The sequence below is a fragment of the Drosophila santomea genome, chromosome 2L (assembly GCF_016746245.2).
Source record: "Drosophila santomea strain STO CAGO 1482 chromosome 2L, Prin_Dsan_1.1, whole genome shotgun sequence".
Classification (NCBI taxonomy): Eukaryota; Metazoa; Arthropoda; class Insecta; order Diptera; family Drosophilidae; genus Drosophila; species Drosophila santomea.
In genome coordinates this window covers 17,126,430-17,148,323 of record NC_053016.2, presented here as the reverse complement: position 1 = coordinate 17,148,323, position 21,894 = coordinate 17,126,430, and the positions used below count along the sequence as shown (strand labels likewise).

The following is a 21,894-nucleotide window of genomic DNA, read 5'->3' as shown; positions in this document are numbered from 1 at the left end:
TAATCGCTTTACGAGCTTTTTATGCCCCATCTCATGGTGGTATGACTATGACTCCGCCAACCACAAGCTGCGCTGAAGTCAAGCCAAGTCAACTTTGCGATTGATACCCAGACGAGGAGACGGGCAGACGGGAAGACGGACAAGGCACAACTACCCGGAGAACTGAGCCCGTAAACTCACACACACACTCACCTTGGGCCGTGGGTATGAGCAGCTGGGCGCCCTGGACGCCCTGCACCAGCTGTCCGGAGGCAAGTATCAGCTGGGGCATCTGGGCGCTCGCCGGCGGCGCCTGCAAGGTGGGCGGGGGCGAGGCGGTGGCCGCCGCCAATACATTGGCCAGCGAGGAGGCGCTTAGGGGGTGGTGCGGCGAGCTGCTGCTGCTGGGATTATCCGGCTGCTGCTGCTGCTGTTGGGCGGAGCTGACGCCGGAGTTGGCCGCCGATCCGCCGGAGCCGTGGCCGTGGCCGGAACTGCCGCCCTTGGCCGTCTTGCTCTTGCCCCCAATGTGGGTGGGCGAGGTGGGCGCCACCGAAGCTCCGGTGGTTGCTGCGGGCTCACCGCCCACGCTGAGATTCAACGGCGAATTGAACACCGAGGCGGCTAATCCTTGAAGACTTGCTAGTGCAGCGGCCGTTGCGGGATGATGATGGTGATGCTGGTGCCCATGATGCGGATGCGGATGTGGATGCTGCTGCTGCTGCTGTTGCTGCTGTAGCGTGGCCAAATTTTGTAATTTTTGCAAATTTATCATGTCTTGCACTGTGGGATTTTGAACAAGAGTCACACAAAATGTTGTCATTAGTTTTTGTTGCAAACTCCTTGCCGAATTGGTTGAGGGAACTTGGGGGAGGGGCTTTGGTTTTGGATTGCCTGCCAGCACTAATTGCCAGTTTACTTTGGCCCTGGCTGGGTTTTCGGGGATAAATGACTGTGTCGGGGTGGAATTCAAGGATGGAAACTCGCTGTGCAAAGAAGTCTTATATAAATTATAGAAAATTAGTCTGAGGGAATTAGAGCGTTAAATTCAAATGCAGCCAAATAAGGTTAGCTATATAAAAATAGTGAATTTTATGGCATTGTTATTATTCAAAACTAACACACGTTGGAACTGAAGCGAGTTAATTAATGCCTAGCTTGCACAGAACTAAATATCTTTATTATTTTATTAAAGGGGTAGGGTATATGTACATAAACATATTACAAATTATGAAAGGATTTTAAAATCTCTAAGACTCAACTACAGTGTTCTCTCCTCGTTGAAAGTTGCTGAATATTTAAATATGTCGCATAACTTGGGAAATAAAATACGTTTAAAACAAAAAATAGCGTAGCATTTTCCGAATTCAGATTCTAAAATATGGAATGTCCACTCAAACGATGTTTATAATATTGTTTAAAAACTTGAATTTAATGCGTAAAGGAATAACCTAATATAAGAACAGAGAAAATAAAGGAAATCGTTTCCATCCTTGACAGGGAATCCTTAATGTGTGCTGCTGTTTGGCTTTCGATATGTACTCACTAGTTCCGTTCAGATGGGCGGCAAACGCCTTGGCCTGAGCCTGTTCCTCCCGCCTCAGCCGCAGGACCTCCGCCGACTGCTCTTCCGCCTCGCCATCGCCCTCGCCTTCCCCCTCCCCCTCGTTCTCGTCCTCCTCGCCATCGATCTGCATGGGCAGCGGGAGGGGCAGGGGCATGGGCGGCGGCGAGTGCTGGTTGGCCAGGGAGGCCGCCTTGGCCGCCAGGTTCTTGTAGAACTCCAGCTCCTTGACGTGATCCTTGTTGTCGAACGGTGAGTGGGAGTGCGAAGGGGGCGGTGGCGAGAGGAGGGCGTGGCCGTCTGTGATCTCCATTTCATCGTCGTTGTTGTTGTTCCGACTGCTGTGGTGCGGGTGGTGGTGTTGGTGATGGTGGTGGTGGTGCAGGGAGTGGGCGTGGCTGCTGCTGCTGGGCGAGTGTATCTTGTGGCAGCTGATCTCCTTGTCAAAGTCCTGAAAAGAACGAAAGAAATGCCATTAATCGGAATGCTTTCATACAGGACTATCTGATGAATATATTTCCCATTTGGCTGAGTAACTGAGCGTGGCATTCTTAATGTACTCTAAGACTTGCATTTCGGTTTTGTAAATTAATAACAACTTTGCATTTCATTTCAGAACCTCTTAATTTGCGTAAATCGCGGCATTTCTGTGGCTAAATTCAATTATATTTTTGCAATTTATGCCGTGTCAATTGTGCTGCAGAAATCCATACTCGAAAGCTAATGACGAGTCCTGAATCCCCATTCATTGTTTGCTGATTGGATTATATATTTAAGCGATGGCATTTTCGGACTCGTGTTACATTTCATTTGTGTCAGTCGAGGCGACACACCCACATTGGGCGTGTTAATAAGTTAATTTAATTTTTGTTGTAATTGTCATCGCACATTTATTGTTTGCCATTTTGATCTGCCAGTGCGGATGAGCTGGCCAATTTATGCAAATTTAATTGGTTGCAATTGTTGCGATTCGAGCAGGCCCCATTGCGATGGGGATGGAGCAAAGTATCAATATGGGCTTGATTAGCCGTTTAAACGATCAAGTGGCATCGTTTGCCTCTTTAAATGACATCTCCCTACTACTTTGTGTTTAAAGACCGGCCAAGTACCCAGTTCGCAGAAGGATCCACGGAAAATGGGTGGATAGGTAAACCAATATAATTATTGGCAATTAATGCTGGCGACGCCAAATGCGCTTAGAGGGGGAACTTTGGGGATCTTTGGGGGCGGGACATTAATGCCAATACAAACGGAGCAGGACCCTTCTTTCGCCGTGGCGGAGCTTCAATTAAATTTTATTTGCATAGGAAATTAACATAATTGTAGTGCAAAATACAGACCCAAAAAAAAAAAAGAAGCAAAGGAGAAAAAAATGCTAAAACCGAAAAATGGAGGGACCAAAAGAAAAGCAATAAAAGTAAGCAGTAAACGTGACAGCAGCGAAGGTAAAGAGTAAAAAAATATTATGCAAATAAATAGGAATGTTTGGTGGGTGTTGCAAGTGCGGCAATTAAACGAAATTTCTCCTAACCAGCCAATGAAAATCATTTGTATAGCCCCCCAGCAATGGGGTATAGCCGATAGTCCATCAATCATCTAACTAACCAACACTTGGAGAGTGGACATTTAATAAAGCACTTGATAAATTTCACTGCAACGTGCTGCAAATTCATTAAAAATTGACGTTTATTGGCGCCGTCAGCAGCACAACAGCCACTACTTAAACAGCGGCGGAAAAAGAGAAGCAGTCCTGCCAGGACGAAGCAAGTTAATGTCATTGAACAGCAAATCGAACTAAATTTATGACACGCCGAGAACGAGAGTGTATGAAAAAGGAAAAGAACTCCCAGCACTCCCAGCACTCCCAACGTTAATGTCCTGCGAGTGTCCCCGTGTTTTTTACGCTTCTCTCTGTGTCTGTGTGTGTGTGTGTGTGTGTGCATGTCCTTTATGCAAACAGGCGGCAACCAGACGGCTGCTGACAGCCACTATGGCCCACACACACACACTCGCACACGAGTAGTAGTTGGGGGGGGGGGTCCACTGATGTGCAAAGAATAAACTTTTCACCATACGAGTATTTACGCGCGCTCAATCGAAAGGACTTGTGGGTCCCTACGGCTACAACTGCATTGCCGCTAAAAGTTGAAGAACAAAAAGTGGCTACCATAATGAGCCACCGACGCTGTCGCCCGCCTTTTGTGCCCAGCAGTTCTATTTTTGTAGCCTCGCAAATGAGCGGAAATTAAAAACTGATTTAGCATTGGAAAGCAGCAAACCGGGTTTTCTCACTCCACCGGACTCTGGAATGATACGTGGACGGCGGGATCGTGGCGATTTTATGAAGGTTTCTGCATTTAAAAGTCAACCAAATTTCAAGGCCCTTCAAAATAGGTCACACTATTCAATTACTACACTTATTCAGGAATACACCCACCCAAATGTGTCCACAAGGTTCGTATTCCAGGTGTATAAACGTTTTAAATTTACTCTGTTTAATGTAAAGCAACACATGTTGTGAATTTTTTAGGACTCAATTTGAAAAAAGATGTGTCTTAGTTTGCACATTTAAAGGAATTATAATACTCGTAAGTACATTCTGATAAAACTCTGCAGATACGTCTTGTTTCAACAATCAGATTGGCCACAGAAAGGTAGCCATTTCATCGGCGAACCATATAGGTACGAATTTACACCTCCTCCCCCGAGTTGTCGGCACAATCGTCTCCGCTCAGATTCGGACAGTGAAGCCCACTTAAAGCCGCCCAACAATCGGCTCGGCATCAACGTTTCCCTTTGGCTGGCGTTTTGCTGTTTTTGTTGCGCCGCCGTCAAATGAAAATAAGTCAAAAAAATAGAAAATGAATTGAATTATTGCAAAGAGCCAGAGATGCTCGCCATTGTGGAGGGGCGGCGGGCTTTATCCACCAGGAACTGTGAAAGGGGTGTGGAAAGGGGAAGGGGAAAGGGGAAGGGGGAAGGGGCTGGGCAGCGGGCACTTGACAGCCTCGAATGTGATAAGCAAAAGCCCGGCGCGAAATGGAAAACGCGATGGCAGCCTTTGGTTTTCTTCTTATTATGCGCCTGCACCTCCCTCCCCCCGCGAGTGACCACCTCTCCATACTGCCTTCTCTGTCTCTGTCTCTGTCTCCAGCACGAGTGCTGTCTCTTTCGCTGTCTGTGTTTTTTATGTAGCATGCTTTTGAGCGCGATGCGAAATTATAATTCACACATGTGACCAACCAGGGAGAGTGGGGCACTGGGCGCTGGGTGGTGGGTGGTGGCTCTTCGCCCGTGGGTGGTTAGGTGGTTGGGTGGTGGACAGTAAAAAAATGCAATTGCCAAAAAGTAGCCGGCAAAAAGAAAGCGAAAACGAGGAGCAAGTCGACGTAGCCGAACGGCTGCGTTGCTTGTTTGCTTTAATTGCAAATGGCATTTTTTCCCGGGGATCCGAAGAGGGATGGGCATGAGCAGGAGGATGTGGATGTGGATGTGGAAGTGGCGGACATGGACGTTACAAGCTGACCAGCCCGACCACCCTCAGCACCATCATCGGAGGGAGGCTGGCTCATAAATTGTCGAAAAATATTTGACTTGTTCTATTTTTGGTCACCCCAGGCCCATCCAGCAAACAGTGCCTGCTGTGGCCAGCAATATGCTTCAGCAGCTCCCCTTTCCCCACCGCCTGGAAACATTTATGACCGACCGGTCGACAGGGGGGAGGGGTGCTGGGGCCTTGCACTTTTGCATACTTAATGCTTTGTTTAATGCAAATGCACATAATTTCATCACCGACGCTGGGACGGTGGGAGTGTGTGCGTGTGTGTAGTTTTCTTTCATGCTTCTTTTGCCGAGATGTGGAAATATTTTTCAATTAATATTTATGTTGCTTTATGTGCCTGAATTGATAATTTCCCCATTGGTGACTCGAAAACGAATCCGAATGGTTTGCTAATACTGCTTGCGAACACTGTTGGATTTCTCTATCGATTTTGTGGCATTTCCGAAATATTTCTTGGTAACATCCCATTTTATTTCATTCTTAAGTCCAGATCAACCTGATATACAAAAGACTTTATCTTGGCCTTAACTTATTTATAAGAAATCTTTTTTTATGTTATATATAGAGAAAGCTTTTAACTTACTTATTTAAAATTGAAATAACACAATCCAATGTTAGCAATATCCAATGATATTTATTTAGATATTATATAGAACTTGTAGAAAGTAAGCTTATTATTATTGTGCTCTTATTTGTTACCATAAAGATTGATGACAGTGATTAAAATCAGAATAACGTTTGAAATTCTGAATCGATGCCCTTTTGTCCATTCGGGCGAGCATCAGCACTTTACCCACTCTCTTGACTCTCTAAACGAATGTAGAAGAGGCCATCAATTTTTTATGCGATGCCGATTTCTTGCGCAATTCCGCCGTTACACAGAGCGTCGATAAAGGGATAAGTTGCACCTGCAGACGGTAGCCCAGCGGCACCCACCACCCACTTGATTGCAAACAAAAGCTGCACGCTGCAGACATTGCAATTTGGGCGAGAATTCGACTGTTTCTATGTACAACCGGCACGTGGGTATGTATCGGCTGTATCGAAACGACGAATATAATACATATATCGGCAGATGTGGACTTGCTATATAAGGACAGAACGCAGCTGACAGTCGCATGGCGAATGAGGGAAAGAAAACAAAAACGAAACAAAACAAAACAACGGCGAAGCACAAAAACCAAAACAAAAATGTGTAAAAAATGATGAGCGACGGGGGCAGTTCAGTTGGACAGAAAATGGAGCAAAACAAAAACAGGAAAAAATAAGGGGCAGGATCAGGGTAGGTCCTGCTGGTCCATCAGCAGCAGGAGCAACAGCAACAGCAGCAACATCAATGGGCGCGCCACTCAATCAACCCCACTTGCCCGAAAGTGGGTGGCTCGTGGGTGGCTGGTGGGCGGCTCGTGGGTGGTGGTGGCTCTCTGCTTGACAACAATGAAGGCCAAGCATTGTCCAGGACTCCGGGGACCACTCACCCAAGCCACCCCCTGCGCCCCCCACTCCACCACCCAGATGGTGTGCTTGTGTGCGAGCCTGTCCCAATTTTTTTACGTTTTTCCGTTTGTCCGTTTACTCCATTTTTTCCACTTTTTGTGTGCCTTTAATTTTGCTTTGCTCTCTCTCCCTCGTTCGCTTTTTACGGCGGACTTTTTACGCCCCGGTCGCCTGCTACAACTTTCTGACTGCTTGGTCGCTGGTCAGCCGCAGTTATTCTTTGGGGGCGCCGAGCGCTGGACATTGGGGCGCAATCCTGCAGCGGTCACTGGTCACCGCTCTGGTCAAATGAATGCAATTGTACGGGTGTACGCATTACCCCACTGCCCTCCCGCCTCACCGAACGTCCACGAGTGGACCGAGCATAAATCCTGAGCCCCATGTCCTGCAGCCTGGCAACGGCAGCCCAGCACCACATATCACCCACCACCCACCGCCCCCAACCCCAACAAAATAATATCGAAGCCCCCACCACGGAAAAGCTTCGCACTTTTGCTTGCTTTTCACTTTTGGCGGCACACTTCTTTTTTTGGCCATTTCTTCTCGCCCAAAAATAAAAAGTAAAAGTTGCGACACCCACCCACCCACTGCTTCTTGGCCATCGACTTTGCCCGGTCAGCGAGTGGGTGGTGCGGGTGCTGTTTGGGGTGGTGCTGGGGGCTCGCAAAGTCCTGGTGTCTGTCGCGGCATTTATTGCCGCAATGTAGCCCCAGGGAGCTGATTCGCTCGCCCCTCCGCTGCTCATTTGCATCACAATTTTTAATTGGAATTGGCGCAAGAGATGGCCAGCGATCAGGGGTCAAAGGAGTTCGGAGTGAAGGCTTAGCCTGGCCGACAATTGAAGGGCCGGTATGCAAAACAATTATTTATCACCTTGCTTTGATAGCAAAAATAGATAGTAAAAGGTAATCGGACGATTGCAAACCCTAAAAACCCACTTCAGTTAGTGGAGTAAGGCATTTACAAGGTAAGGATTTGAACGGAATATTATTTAAATATAATCCTTGGATGGTTTTGTGTATCTACATAGGTATACATACAAGTCCCTTATTCTTGTTATTGAAATCGTCGTGCAAATCTGAGGCCGTTTATAGTTTTATATATGATTAATTTACCATCGTAAATATCAGTTTATCAACGATGTTATAAGACTAGCCTCTAGAACCACCGAGTCCTTTTTAAAATACTTTCATGCTGTTGCATTTCTACCTTTGGAAGCGAAGGACTCCTTGAACCCCGCGTTTTGCACATCCTCCGGGCCAAGTCCTGCGCCCATTGTCCTGCGCCTGTTGCCTTGTTCTGCTGTTTTTACCAGTTTTTCGGATACAATTGTTTTGTTGACTTTTTTAGTGTTGCCCGCTTTCGCAGTCGATCCTGCCACCATTGTCGCATGCTCCATCGCATCCCGTTGGCCGCAGCATTGTTTGCTGTTTGTCTGCCACTGTCTCCTTCTTATTGGCCATACGTGCCCCTGTTATTCTTATTTTTAGGCAACCGTCGAGAAAGCACACACAAGTTTGGCGTTTTTGTGCCACTTTTTTCGTGGTGCCCACATGTGTGCGAGCGAGTGCTAACGCTTTTCCTCTACATTTCTCATTCGCTGCTGCGTTTCCATCAAGAAAACGAAAAAGTAACATTTTTGCGGGCCTCGCTGATTGGTTGCACCCTCCGCTCATCTCGGAGCTTTTCCCGCCCCCACCAGAGAGGCCATACCTCCCCCCACCCTTTCCATTTCCCATCGCTGCAGGAACAACACATTTTTTGTTTTAGCCGTAGAGCAGCACACCCGTTTTATTGCCTCTGCGATGTCGGTGGGTGGCGCTGCTTTTGGGTTGAGTGGTGGGGTGGTGCCAGTTCAGCTACTCACCGGAAGCATCTTTGTGTGTACCCACCGATAAGAACATTGACTAAGTGCGTAATATGAGGCTGCCACTGCGTACATATGTGTGTATCTCGTATGGAAATCGTTGACAGTCCTTTGATAAAGGATACAGTTTTGGGGCAAGGGAAGAGTCACATTCTTGGCTGGTTTTGGGAGGCATACTAATAATTTTAAATATATAGAATTCTTATTAAAGTATGCTAGTATATTTTAAAGCAATCTATCGTGGTAACTGATATTAGTGTTCTTTAAAAATTCCTCGGGAAACAATTGAATAATCATCAGTGTCATGATTCTTCTTACTATATGTATATTTTATATCAACACTATCAATATAATTGGTAAACCATTTTGAGGAGATAACGACTTAGCTTTCTCCAGGACGAATCCGATCTCCTTAGAGTTGTGCATCCAAAAGTTAATTACTTTGCGCTGGCATATTTTCACCGTGTTCCTGGTTACTTGAACATGCCACACTTTGGCTAGTTTTGCCCCTGCAACTCTCTGGAATTAATATTCGTATTTTCAATTACCACTGACACTTGTCTACGGCAGCCGAGCCCAAAGGGGGTTTCCCTCCTGCCCCTCCTGCCCCTCCTGTCTCTCCTGTACCTCCTCCCCACCCCCGAGGAGAGCCTACCAGCGTTCCTGTTGTTGTCATGGACATCACACACGCCCTATTCCAATCCCCATCGCTAGTCCAATGCGGAATGTAAAATGTCATTACCGCTGACATAAATGAATAGCTGCATTCATTGCATTTGGCAGCAGCGCCCAGAAAGAAAGAGACGGACACACACGGCCAGAGAGAAAGAGGTAGCAATACCCGACTGCCTTGGCTTCCATCTTAGATTGTTGTAATGGCCGCATTAGCGTTAATTAAAGCCAAGCTGGTCGTGTATGCATAAGTTGGACATGAATGAACTGCCCGAGCCATGACAACTGAAAGGAATGTTATCGATGGCATATAACACTGCAAATGGGTGAGTTTGAATGGAGGCTTCACTTGGATGAAGCCGCTGTTATGCTACACTCAATTGCGTCAAACATAAATGGTGCAGAATTGAAGAATATATTTTATTATAATAATGATCGATTTAAATTTACATTTTCAAGTGCAGTCGGGCCACTGGTAACTCTTGCCGTCGTTCCAATAGTTCGTTGATTATAGTGTTTGATGAAGCCCAAGTACTGTCCTAAAAATTAACCCCATTCAAGTGGAAAATGAGCCAACCCAACTAGAACATCTTTTTGGCTCCCTTAAACCCTCTTGACCCCAACCGCCTCCTCGGCCATTGACTACATAGTACCAGCAGCATGTGGAAAATGGGGAGACCGGCTAACGTGCAACTCATATAACATTTCTAATTAAAATTTTGTGCAGAGCTCCCGCCTAAGCCCCCATCGGAAGAAAGGTTATTAACATATTTGCCATAACCAGAGGGCAGCACTTGTAGGGGTGTGAGTGTGGGTATGAGTGTGGGTGTGAGTGCGGGTGAGTGTTTGCTATTTGTCCAAGCTGTTGGCCATTAGTTTGGCATGCAGTCCGGCAACTTGTCCGAAAAAGTGAGTTCGAAATCGGTACGGTCATTAGGGTAGAGGCGACATACATATATGCATGCATGGGTGCCTAAGTAGCTGCGCTGTCTTCATTAAAAATTTTCCACCGCCATGCCGCTCGTCGCCAGCAGCCCTAGTGATACACGGTAAAAAAACCGTAGAAAGTCTTTCTACACTCTACAAAAGTTGTGTAGCATAATTCAGTAAATACTAGGTGAATTGAAATGACAAATAGACCAATAACAGTAATACTGATTTTGATCTAAAGCATTGATTTTAACGTGCTAATGACGGAGTTCATCCAATTTTGTATAGTGCAGCTCTAGGAGTTGCAGTGCCCTCGCCCCCGCTGCTTGCCTCAAAGGGCAACAACAAATCGGGCTTCATTCCTAATTTAAATGCAAATGAGATTCATTTGACGACGACGTCGTCCAGGCTGCAGCCATGGCCCTGCCACACACCCACACACCCTCTTGGTCAATGCCACACACGCACACACACCCACCACCTTGCGCAGACAGCGGGGCAGACACATGAGTCTGCTGGGCTTTCTCCTGCTCCGGGGCCCCGGCATCTGAATACCGGTCTTTCTCCACGCCAGCGAGTGTGTTTTCTTTCGGGTGGGCATCTGCATTTATGCAAGTAGCTTAAATGGCTACAAAATGCGTTGCCTTGGCGAGATTTGTAGCATACATTAGGGCGTTGTTGCATGTGGCAGTGTTGCACGTTGCCCGTCGCTGCAGTGTCAATTGCTAACCACGCTTAGGCTCAACCTTAAGCTCGGCAATGGCGGCTCTTCCGTTTCTACCTCGGCATCTCGGTGGTGCAGAAAAGTCTGGGCCACCTAATCTGGCTGGAAAATTGCAGTGCATTTTGGGTGCTTTGATTAGTGCGGCAGTGGGGCTGCTGTGGACTGCTAATTTGGGCAAATTTGGGAAAATTCGCAAACACCTTGAGAACATTTAGCAGTCCAATCAAACCGTTATCCAAGTAGATATTTCCCCAGCCGCTTTGTATATAGCCAGAGAAAAAGTTATTACTCATGCGCCACGTTGCACTGAGCACCAATCAATATGCAGGCTATCAAATATTTAAACTAAAACTACAAAATAACAAAAATGGCTAAGAAAATTTAACTCATGCGTGCGAGTGAGACGGTGCGTTCGAGAGTGGGACAGAGCACGCCCCAACAAAAGGATTTTAATTGAGTGCAATGGCATGTGAGCGATATGTGCAGTAGGAAAATGCAGAGCGAGACAGCCGATAAGGGAGACAAAGACGAAATCCAAGCAATACTATCCAATATCCTTCACATCCACATGCACACCCGACCACCATGTACGTGTGTGTGTGTGGTCGAAATGCATTTTGAAGTTATGAATACACATATATCCTGTTGATTTTTGAAATTATCAAGTCTTAAAACACACACACCGCCAGATTGTTGGTAAGGTGAGTGGGTAGCCGAATGGGCGGACATTTGCCTGGCCTGTGTTTGTGGCCGTTTTTTGCATGAATTATTAAATGCTGTGTAATTTATTTGATTGTGATTGTGCCTGTGACTGTGTGCTGCCTGCATTCGTAGTGGTAGTCCGTATTTATTGCACTTAACTGCTTGGGGCCTACAGGGCCTCTTTCCCCCGATTTGTTGAAATCTTATGCATTTGTCATGAATTCGAAATATTTTCGGCTGGCTCGGCTCGTTTGCTCTCCCTTCTGTTTCCTGTGTATGAGCATGTGCGAGTGTGTATGATAGTGTGAGTGTGTGAGTGTGCATTTCAAGGATGGCAGGAGTTTGTCTGCGTTGATGGGGCCACGCATCACCCAAGGACCTCCCAGCCCCGCAACCGCCATCCAACTGGTCACAGTCCCTTGCTAACTGCATCAACTATTTGTCCATGCACATTCGGGTTTTAAGTTATTTCTGCTGCTGCAATTTATTGATCAATATTTTAGCCCAGGCGTTGGTCATTAGTTAGTCTGGTCAGGACATCAAGAAGCACTTAGAGCGAGAGAGATAGGGTTGAGCTGGGCTAAGGCTGTACACACAAAGTGCGTAAGATACAATGGAAAGTTTCCTCTGTGATTGCAGCTTATAGCCCATCCAATATGCAAGCCAGGCCAAGAACTTCTTGCGGTCAAAGCAGGCTGCGATGGCCATTTAATCGATATTTTAATAACTGCTGTATCGATTTTGTGGCTGTGGCGCCTTTCAAATATTTTTACACCACTCAACGTAATTATTATACAACAAGAAAGAATAGAACTAGTTACTAAAGCGCTAAAAATCGGAATGCAACTAAAATGTAAGGGGTGTAAAACTACACATTGTAGTTGTAGCTAATCAACCAATAATCATATTTGTGTGCCATTATATATTATTATCAACTTCACCGAATAAGCTACTCAAAAGCCCTTTATTCCTTCCTAACAACTCTTTTCACACCATTCGACTTGAGTGTATTGCGCGAAATGTATCCACCTGGGAAGCCAAAGTTTGCGAGTAGTTACACCTGCATATCCTTCGCGCTATCCTTATCCCGAACACAATCTAATTAACTGTCATTGTGTTAAAAAGACGCCAAACTGGCAACCGAAAACTCGCGTCCCCGCCCCTTCTCTGTGGCCTGCCAGTTCAACAATGACAGCCGCCCTCTCCTCCTTGCAGTAGTTTGCGTGTCAAGTTGGCTCCTTTCAGGAAGCCGCCCCACCTGCCCCCACCAGCCCCCCTCCCGGTCACGTCATCCGCTGCGCTAATACTAATGCGTTGGCAATAACAAAGGTTGCACATGCTCGCTCCACCAACACCCAAAGTTGCCGAGTTGTTGGCAACTAATCAATAGAGCAAAATTTACGTTTAATTAAAAATGTCTGCGTGTGTAAACCGGGCAGGTGGCAAGTGAAATCAGGCGGGGAGCCTATGCTGGTTAGGTCCTGCTATCGTGACATTGGCCCCACTGTCAGTTGGATAATTGCCTGACTTAATGTGCAATTAGACCTAGAACCAAACCATCTTCCAGCAGTTTTTACAAACATCCAAGTATTTTCCATTATATAAAAATATAAATGTTTGATGTCAGACCAGACATTGAGATGCAAAATCCGAAATCTTCTCGGATTGACCACCCTTGAGAATGACCTTTCACCCCGCCACTTTATCCGCAATTTACACGAGCCATGATAATTTATCGGCAACGAAATACTTTACATAAGGCCACCCCCTTCGAAGATGAGTCCGAACGATGCCGAATGTAATTAGAAATCCTCAGCAAACATATGTATGTACATATGGAAAGCGCTGCTCCTTCGTCCTGTGAGCTCAAGTATGTGTATTCGTGTGTGTGTGTGGTGGGTGGGAGTGCTGCTGCAGTTGGCTTGATGTGCAAAATGAAGACATTTGAATTTGCGGTTCGGGCTTGAGCACCGTAGGCTATAGATTTTCTTACGACACACGCTCGCACATGCAGGTGTTGTGGGGTAAGGTGGGCTGGGTTCCGATGTGTTTGGGGTTATATAATGCAACCACCCAGCCACACGCACACCATCACCTGCTTTGGCCTTTGTCTGCCCGCTGGCCATGCGAGTGGGTGGTTGGGCGTCATCTCAATATAAACTGCCTTCAACATTTAATTAGTGTGTTTTCGCACACAGGGCCCACACAGGTCTATGTGTGTGTGCGTGAGTATGCAAATGGCAATGGGCGCAACTGTACATGCTCACACACACACACAAACATATCCTTTGCTCTCTTTCTCTTTCTCTCTCCATCGCTCTCTCTCTTTAAAGACATTTCGTTGGCTATACAAATTCCATGCCAACACCTTTTCGGCCAACGACTAAGACGAACTTAAGTGGGCGAAGGGGCGGGACACTCTAAAAGCCCTCTCCCAAACGAAAACACACACACACATGAGACTGCCAGACTCACATACACATGCACAATTGCCTTTTATAATTAATTTTACAGTTAAGTGTATTTCAAGAAAGTTAAATTTACGTATATTCGAAATTTTGAAAGGCCATTGCCTTGGCCACAACCCACACAAACACACAGCCGAGGGTTAAGGCCCTGTTAGCAGTGGGAAGTGGAAGCGAGAGGGGGCAAGGTGGGAAGGAGAGGGTAATATGGCACTAGTGTGTGTGTGTGACGTCCCTGCGGCTTGTGTCTGAGACATTTGACTGCTTTTCGGGCTAAGCTTTCCCCATTTCCCCACTCCCAACTACCTCCTTGGCCGACACAAATTTTATTGAAATTGCCCGGACTCCGTGTGCACTGGACGAGGCAACACTTACATTATGCAATCTAATTATGTCTTGAGCTTCCAGTGTGTGAGTCACTGCGGCAGGACAAAATGGCCTCTTAGCTCGTAGGTTTGGGTAAGCCAGGCCAAGAGCAACTTGGCTAAGAACAAGATTCCACAGACAACCGGGAAAATATAGAGATCTAACATATGTATATGTATAATGGAAATGTTTTAGTCGGCGTTTTGAATCAAATAAGCAGCAGAAGGATAATCAATTTAAACCGATATTATATGATATTAATGGAAAACCATATTCACAATCCACAAATGTTGAAAACAAACAAATTATGATTCAACACCATTGCTCCATTGTAAGCCAACATTTTTTCTTTAAACTCCTAAACAAACTTTAATGCACACTGCTGTTTTGGAAAAGCTATCCAATAGCAAAACCCGAAATAATCTAGTCCTAGCTGGTCGAAGGAATAGAAAATCAATTTTGTACCCCCAAAACGTCCTCATTAAATTGCTCGCTGTACGACTAATGAAATCATTAAAATGGTTTAAAAGCAAATGCTCGTTGCCCGAGCCGTAGGACAAACATACACATACATACAGTCGAGAGTATGCAAAATTTATGTGGCAACTAGAAACTATGTTTTGGCAACACGCACACAAACTCTCACACCTACATATCTATATACGCAGTCGGCAAAGGACATTGCCTTGAGTTAGGATCGGGGCCGAGGACGAGGACAGACAGCAAAAGTTGCCAGCTGAGGGCAGGGGCAAATCCTTAGCAGGGACACCCAGCCACCCCCTGTGACCAGAAACTCCATCCCCATCCCCATCCCCAAACCACCACCCTCAAACGCCTTCCCCTTTTGGCCGCGTGCGCTACTTAAACCCTTGCCGAAAACTATCCGGTTTTGTCGGGGTGGCCAGACATCCAGAACATGATTTTAGTGTTTTCAAATTTGAATTTTAAACAAGTCATAATATAATTTGGATAAGCAAAAGCAGCAACAGCAGCAGCAGAACATCCTGCTCCCCGATCCACGACTACTTGGCCCAAGCCTGTGTCCACTTGCCGGGCTTTAATCCGCCCAGCCCAGCCCATCCCATCCCAGTCCAGTTCAGTCAACTCCTTGGCAGTCCCCTCGATGGCAACCCTTGCGCGACGACCATCGAAAATTAGCCGGGGCCCTAGCTCATTTTCCAGCTCGGCGTTTTTCTTGCCGCGCCGAAATTGGGAAATTTAAATTAGATACAAAAGTATATGTAGCCCAGAGGCGGGGGCGAGTCCATGCGTGCCAACTATCCACACGAAATATTGTAATTTTCTTGCAACTAAAGACGTAAACGGATATTAGCAGCAAATTAGGCCCTTTTCCCGTCCTTTTTATCAGCTTTTAGCGATGGCAGAATTCCCTTATCGAAAATGCTAATTTTGGTGATTGGCTAAAATCGAAAGAGGATTTATTTTCTAGCGATTAGGCAAGCTGCTTGAATTTAATAGTTCGGTAAGGGCAGATTAAGACGGCTTAAGCTACGGCTACAGTAAAGCTAATGTCGCTACAATTATAAAAAATTAAAAATATAACAAAAATTCGAAACAACTTAAAATACTAATACATCTTAGTGCAGTTACCAATAACTAATTTAGCTTTAAATTGCTTTTGCTCAATTACATATTTTAATGTAAGGCCATCGATAGTTTTCAATTACAGTCCCATCTTCAGGCAAAACAAGTAAATCGAAACTTCTCAGCGACAAACAGGACAACAGCATTTTCGAATCGGGTTGCTGCTGTCTTGGGCTTTGGTCTGCTAAAAGGGTCCAAGTATATGGCTTAAATCATACTCGACTTGGCTACATTTTAAATATGCTTCGTGGGGGTTGGAGGTCGTGTAGTTGCAGAGCTTGTGGCGCTTGGAGGTGGGACGCCCCAAGTTGGGGCTTCAGCTCAGTGTGTGGGCGGGCATTTGTGGGGGGCGTTGGTATCGTCAACTTGGCTGGCAAGCATTCTCTATTCTCCATTCTAATTTCTAATTATTTCTCCATGTGTGTGTGTGTGTGTGCCTGGGTGTAGTCGCCTGACCAGATGGGTGGGCAGGATGCCGCCCCACCACATCCGTCCGTATGTCTGCCCGTCTGTCCTTCCGTCCGACTGTCTGTCTATGCGAATTAATTAAGTGTTTTCGTGCGCGGGCAAATCCTTTTGCGGTTCAGAAACTTTTGAGGTCTTTCGAGCCAAGGCGTATCACTGGCCAGTTGGGAGGGGGGAAAATCAATTATAAATTAAAAATTTATTAAAGAAAGCGCACACATTGCCTCGGGAGCAACGCAAGCGTTTCCACACATCCCCCGCTCTACCAAATCCCCCATCCCCATCCCCCCATCAACAATGCCGGGTTCTTCGCCTGCCTATGCAAATCAGCTGCGGCATAAATAATGCGACATCATTATTTAGGCGGAGGTAGGCGCACAACACGAATCCCCTTTTCGGATTCGGATCCAGATCCAGATCCAGCCAGAACTTTTCTGTCGCCAGTCAGCGATCCATCAATTATGTCTGCAGCTGGAGAAGATTCGAGGTCTTCGGAGCTGCAGAGTTGTGGAGCAGTGGAGCTGTGGAGCTGCGGAGCGGCGGAGCGGCGGAGCCGGGCCTTGTCTCATTTCGATTGTCTTTGGGAGAAGGCTCCTTCCGCTCCCCTTTTGATTATGCACATGCATTTCGGCTCGTACATCAAACTCGAACTCGAATAAATGTGACGGGCTGCATGCATTCAAAGTTAAAGGAAATACGAAAAGGGAGAGACGTCCAAAAAGCAAAAGCCAGGGGAATATGCTGATGGACGCCGGGTATAACTGATTTGTGTGTACCCGTATATATCTGAATTGGTAATTTGCTATAAGCGACTTTAATATGGCACGCAGTTGTCCGCCAGCCCCTCTCCTGCATCCCCTCTCCGAAACACTTTGCATACTCATCCACAGTCGGGCAAATGTTTTCGATTTACATGGCCAGGTTTTCAAAAACGAAATAAGACGGAAAGAAATATTTTCCAGTGGCAAGCAAACTAAAAGGGCATAACAATCTTATGCAACCCAGATTCAGCAGTATAAATTCAAACCGAATTAAAAACAGAGGATCTACAAGGCCTTAAATTGCTTCCCCCCAAAAGATTGCGTTCTATTTATTTTTAATGAAATTTAAAAATCATATTTCGGTTTATTGCTAGTCGGAAGTTTACGCACGGTAGAAAAGTTACTTTTACTGGATCGGTTTTGGAATATTTAGGTCAACGGAACAAGATACTGAGCGCTGGGATTAGGATTCGAACAGCACTATGGAATTAACCCTTGCTCCCGCAGTTTGGCTTCCGTGGATTTCCTTCAAGCCGCTTCAGCTCACGGATGAGGTCGCAGGAGCTGGGAACGTCTAGGCAGTTGCATTCGATGGCCCGAGGTTTGCGTAGAGGTGGGTGGGTGCACTCCGAGAACGAAGGATAGGGGGCCTTGACCTTCACGCAGTCGGTCTTGCGTCTAACGACGTGGCAAGAGACATTTTCCACGGCCTTGCATCCGGGCATTTTGATCCTGGGGCAGAGTCCCTCCTCCGTGGGGCATTCGACATTTGTGGGGCAGTCGGCGGAAGCCACAAACACCTTGCGCTTGCGCCGTGGGATCGGCGGACGAGCTCCCGCCTCATAGCAGCAGATCTTCTTGGGCTTGATCTGGATGGGCGGACACTCCACCCAGGTGACTTGGTACTTGCGCGTGGCCTTGTCGGAGATCTTGTAGTAGCATTGGTCGTACGGAGGGAACCGTTCCGAACAGGGATCGATGCAGCACTCCGGCGGTGACTTTACCAAGTGGTGGAACTGGAAGCTGTCTTCCTTCTTCGGCGCTGGTTTCTTCGCGTACCGGGGATCTCCACAAGCGGTGAAATTTCCGCAGCCCTTTCCAGAATCGTTGCTGCACTTAGGAGATGGATTGTGGTCCTTTGCGAAGGCGCGGTGACTGACCACGCTCGCAAAGCTAGGTATTACTCTGCTTTGGGTTTTCGTTCCTATACTGCGCCACATAGACATGGCTGGCTGAAGGCTGATATAAACTTTCTAGCGGGAAGAGAAAGGGGTCGTCAAATACAGCAATTCCGAAACAAAAATGAAAATCCCTCGGCACCGAAAAATGACCAAACTACAAATTTTAAACCGAATACACAATCAGCTCAACGGAGCCGATGTGAATTTTGGAAGAGGCCGAGAGGAACTGGCCTACAAACTTATTCGACATGGCTTCATCGCATCGAAAAGAATTTCAAGGCCTCCTGCCTAAATATATAGAATATAGAATATAGAAAAACTGTCATCCAACACAGATACCATTTTATAGGCTGAGAGTAGGAGAGTCCTATATAAATATTCCTTTGTATATAGAAATAAAAATTGGCAATAATAAGAATATATTTAAACAAATTAAGTGACATTTTTTGTTTTTAATTGGGGCCTCTGTAAATTTAGGGTCTTTAGTGGAAGCTAGATGTGCGGGGCATTCTTCTGAAACAATCTTGTGCTGCGGGTACGTCTTAGGAATCTGGTTGCTCAATCTAAGCCTTCTACCTGTTAAGATTCCCGCCCAGATTAACTAACCCAATGATTAATCGAAATGAGTATACCCAAAGGAGTAATGGGTATAAATTCCCAAAAATAAGCAGAACAAGGTCACCATACATATTCAAAGATATATAAAATATATCTTCAGTTTAGAGATATGCGACCGTCAAAGCAACTTATAATTACTAATAACTTATTTGTGTATGGTAAGCGTCTAGAGTAATTGATAACTAAAGCAAAATTCCATTTAAGCTTTTTGCATACTTAAGGGAGAATTTTTTTTTAGGGATATGGACCTTACACTTTAAAAGGAGCATTATTAAAAGTTGGAAACGCTGCATGGCACCTGTTGCATACTTTTCAACGGGTACAGCTCAGATAATCTAGAGACATTTTAGAATTTGTGTTCAAAATTTCTTATTAAGTAGGCGTTGAATGGCAACTCGGAGTTTAGGATGTCGGCTTACAGTTAGTCTACACTCAGTCCTTGGCCTAACAAAACATATTCTCGACTTTTTTTCGGCTTTGTAAAACAAAATTTGGTTAAAAAGTAAAATATGTTGCGAATGTTGCGTCAGAAGTGTCGTTCCCTCGTGGATCGGAGCATGCCGTGTCTCGAGTCCTTGGTGAATGCCTGTTCCCAATTTAAGGCCGATTGGTCCAAAGATCTAAGCCACATCAAGCCTTCGGCCGACTGCGCTGGCTCCAGTGTGCTCCGGCAGCACCTGGTGCGCCGCAACTACAGCAGTCAGTCGTCCGCCGACGATTGCGGCCTGCCAAAGGAGTGCGAGCAGGAATCATCGACATCCTCCTCCAAGGGCTGTGGTCCTGCTCGGTTCAAGGGCACCATTTGCGATGCAGCCAAGGGCGGTAAGCGCAAGAAGAAGGAGGAGCCCAAAAAGAAGTCCAACAAGCCGAAGCTGTCGGCCAGAATGAGGTCCATGTGGTACATACCCGACTGCGAGTACGAGCCAAAGTGCGATATGCCAGTGCGGTACGACATCCAGCACTACCGCATCTCGGACAAGGATGCCCGCCAGTACCAGGTGACTTGGAACGAGTGTCCCCGCATGGTGATCAAGCCCAAGAAGGTGTGCATCCACTCGAAGCGCCCGCGTCCCAAGCCCTGCCGCCGTCAGAGGAAGACGGTGGTGGCCACAGCCCGTCCCTCCATGCCCATGCTCAATCCCATGGAGTGCAAGAAGCCAGAGGACTCCTCACCCTGTCCGCGCTGGACGCTGCCCTGCTGCAAGCCCGCCCGCATTCCGCCCAGTTGCCACCGCGAACGCCGACCCACCGACTGCACCAAGCGCCCGGCGCCGTATCCCAGCTTCTCAGAATGCAAGCGGGAAGAGCTGACCAAAGCGCCACCCACAGAGTGCCTATGCTTGAAGGTGCCCATGGTCTGCGAGATGTGGGCAGAGCTGAGGCGCAGGATCGCCCGGGGCAAGGGGGCGGTCCTTAAGTGCGGCGAAATGTAGGCGGCGGCGAAAGCCCAGTCAGTCGACATCTGACCACATTCCTACCACTTCCAACTCGATAGTCCCATCCAAATTACAGTTTTCCGAAATAGCCATTCCATTATCTAAGCCCTCTCTGTCTACACTTTTCAAATTCAAAATGCTGTCGAAACGCTGCGGAAATAACCTAATGCCACTCGCCGTCCGTTTGGCCAGTTGTGCCGGCTCCAAGGGCGGCGCCTCGGACTCCAAGTCCAACTCGAGAGGTAAAGGCAAGTCCGAGCCCAGCTGCAAGCGCTCCGCAAAACGTAAGAACTGCTCCAAGGTCCCAACACCATTCCCGAGTTACTCCGAGTGCAAACGGAAGCCGAGTGATCCTAAACCACCCAAGGAGTGCGATTGCTGGGACTTTGACAAGTGCTGATCCTCGCCAATTTCGATATCGGAGATCCGGGGATGTCTTCCGCTTACGGCCCTCCCCCATTTTCACACCACAAGACTGAGCGCTCAATACTCAAAAGACCGTTGGTGGCACTGGGAGCCTAGGTGTTTTGTCCATGTAGAACCTTTGCAGTTAACCTGGGCGCCTACGTTAAGCTTTAATCCGACGTTGAACGAATACAGGAATATAGAAAGTATTAATCGATGCTTTTTTATTTAATGGGATGGGCAATAGGTTACTCGAATCTGAACGGTATTTAAACAGCTGATAAAAATGCATCTATGTACTGAGGTATAAACTTCCATTCTCGTTGCTTTTTTAGTTTATAGAAAGGTGCTTTGGCGAAAATCCAAAATCAACCATTTATAAACTTGTCTAGTAAGCTCTGAATTTTAATTTACCGACTTGTCTCCCATTACTGCATTTTCATTCTTGGCTTTTAGATATAACAGTCTGTACTGTTGTGGCCTACAAAATTGTACATTTTTACTTTATGCTTTAAAAACGTATAGTTTATATAAAAATTATATACATCAAAATGTAGTATTGAAACACAATGAATTCTTCAAATGCTTTGTTAAGCTGCAGGATAGTGGCCTTCGGATTTGGAAACCTGGTAAAGCGTCGCGGAATGAAGCAGCTACGCTTAGATGGTATTCACTACAAGCTGAGCTTCAAGCCGGGACTACAGATGGAGCCGGAGAAGCCGGAGCCTGAGAAGCGCATGGATGACACGAAATACAGTCCAGGTCGTTGGACGGAGCGGAAGTATCAGGCCACATGGCGGGAAGCTGTCATCGAAGAGCCGAAAAGCCATGAGGAAGTGAAGAACTCACACTCACAGGAGGAGCGACCACCCTTCCGAGAACTTCGCCGAACTACCGACCCCACAAGGCGCCTCCAGAGGATCGCAATTCCTGCCAACCAATTCATATCCCAGTTTATCTGCACCCAAAGCAAAAACAAAAGGCGTCACGTAGAAGCTGCCGCAGATCGAATGGCGTTTGATGAATACCAAACCATCTAAAATGCCAAGTAAAAGTCAAGACGTCATACCCGTTATTAATAGAGTTAAAAGGTAT

General features: G+C 46.6%; 4 protein-coding genes across 7 annotated transcripts in view; 2 read left to right on the top strand and 2 right to left on the bottom strand.

Moving 5' to 3' along the window:
* The window catches only part of LOC120443970 (serine/threonine-protein kinase pakD), a 68,719-nt gene that overhangs the window by 6,638 nt on the left and 40,187 nt on the right, over positions 1-21,894 (bottom strand). For all 4 annotated transcript variants that reach the window (XM_039623439.1, XM_039623440.1, XM_039623442.1 and 1 more), the window contains 2 exons: positions 1,526-1,994; positions 193-762 (listed from right to left, as the gene is read on the bottom strand). In XM_039623439.1, the coding sequence (XP_039479373.1) occupies positions 193-762; positions 1,526-1,994 (1,039 nt within the window). The remainder of the gene's footprint in view (positions 1-192; positions 763-1,525; positions 1,995-21,894) is intronic.
* LOC120443979 lies at positions 17,488-18,573 on the bottom strand. Its single transcript, XM_039623453.2, has one exon. It carries the CDS (start codon positions 18,383-18,385, stop codon positions 17,648-17,650), a length of 738 nt encoding a protein of 245 aa, XP_039479387.1. The 5' UTR covers positions 18,386-18,573; the 3' UTR covers positions 17,488-17,647.
* LOC120443972 lies at positions 19,381-21,012 on the top strand. Its single transcript, XM_039623444.2, has one exon. The coding sequence runs from the start codon at positions 19,468-19,470 to the stop codon at positions 20,389-20,391; it is 924 nt and encodes a 307-aa protein (XP_039479378.1). The 5' UTR covers positions 19,381-19,467; the 3' UTR covers positions 20,392-21,012.
* Positions 21,272-21,839, top strand: LOC120443981. The gene has a single exon (XM_039623455.2). It carries the CDS (start codon positions 21,369-21,371, stop codon positions 21,837-21,839), a length of 471 nt encoding a protein of 156 aa, XP_039479389.1. The 5' UTR covers positions 21,272-21,368.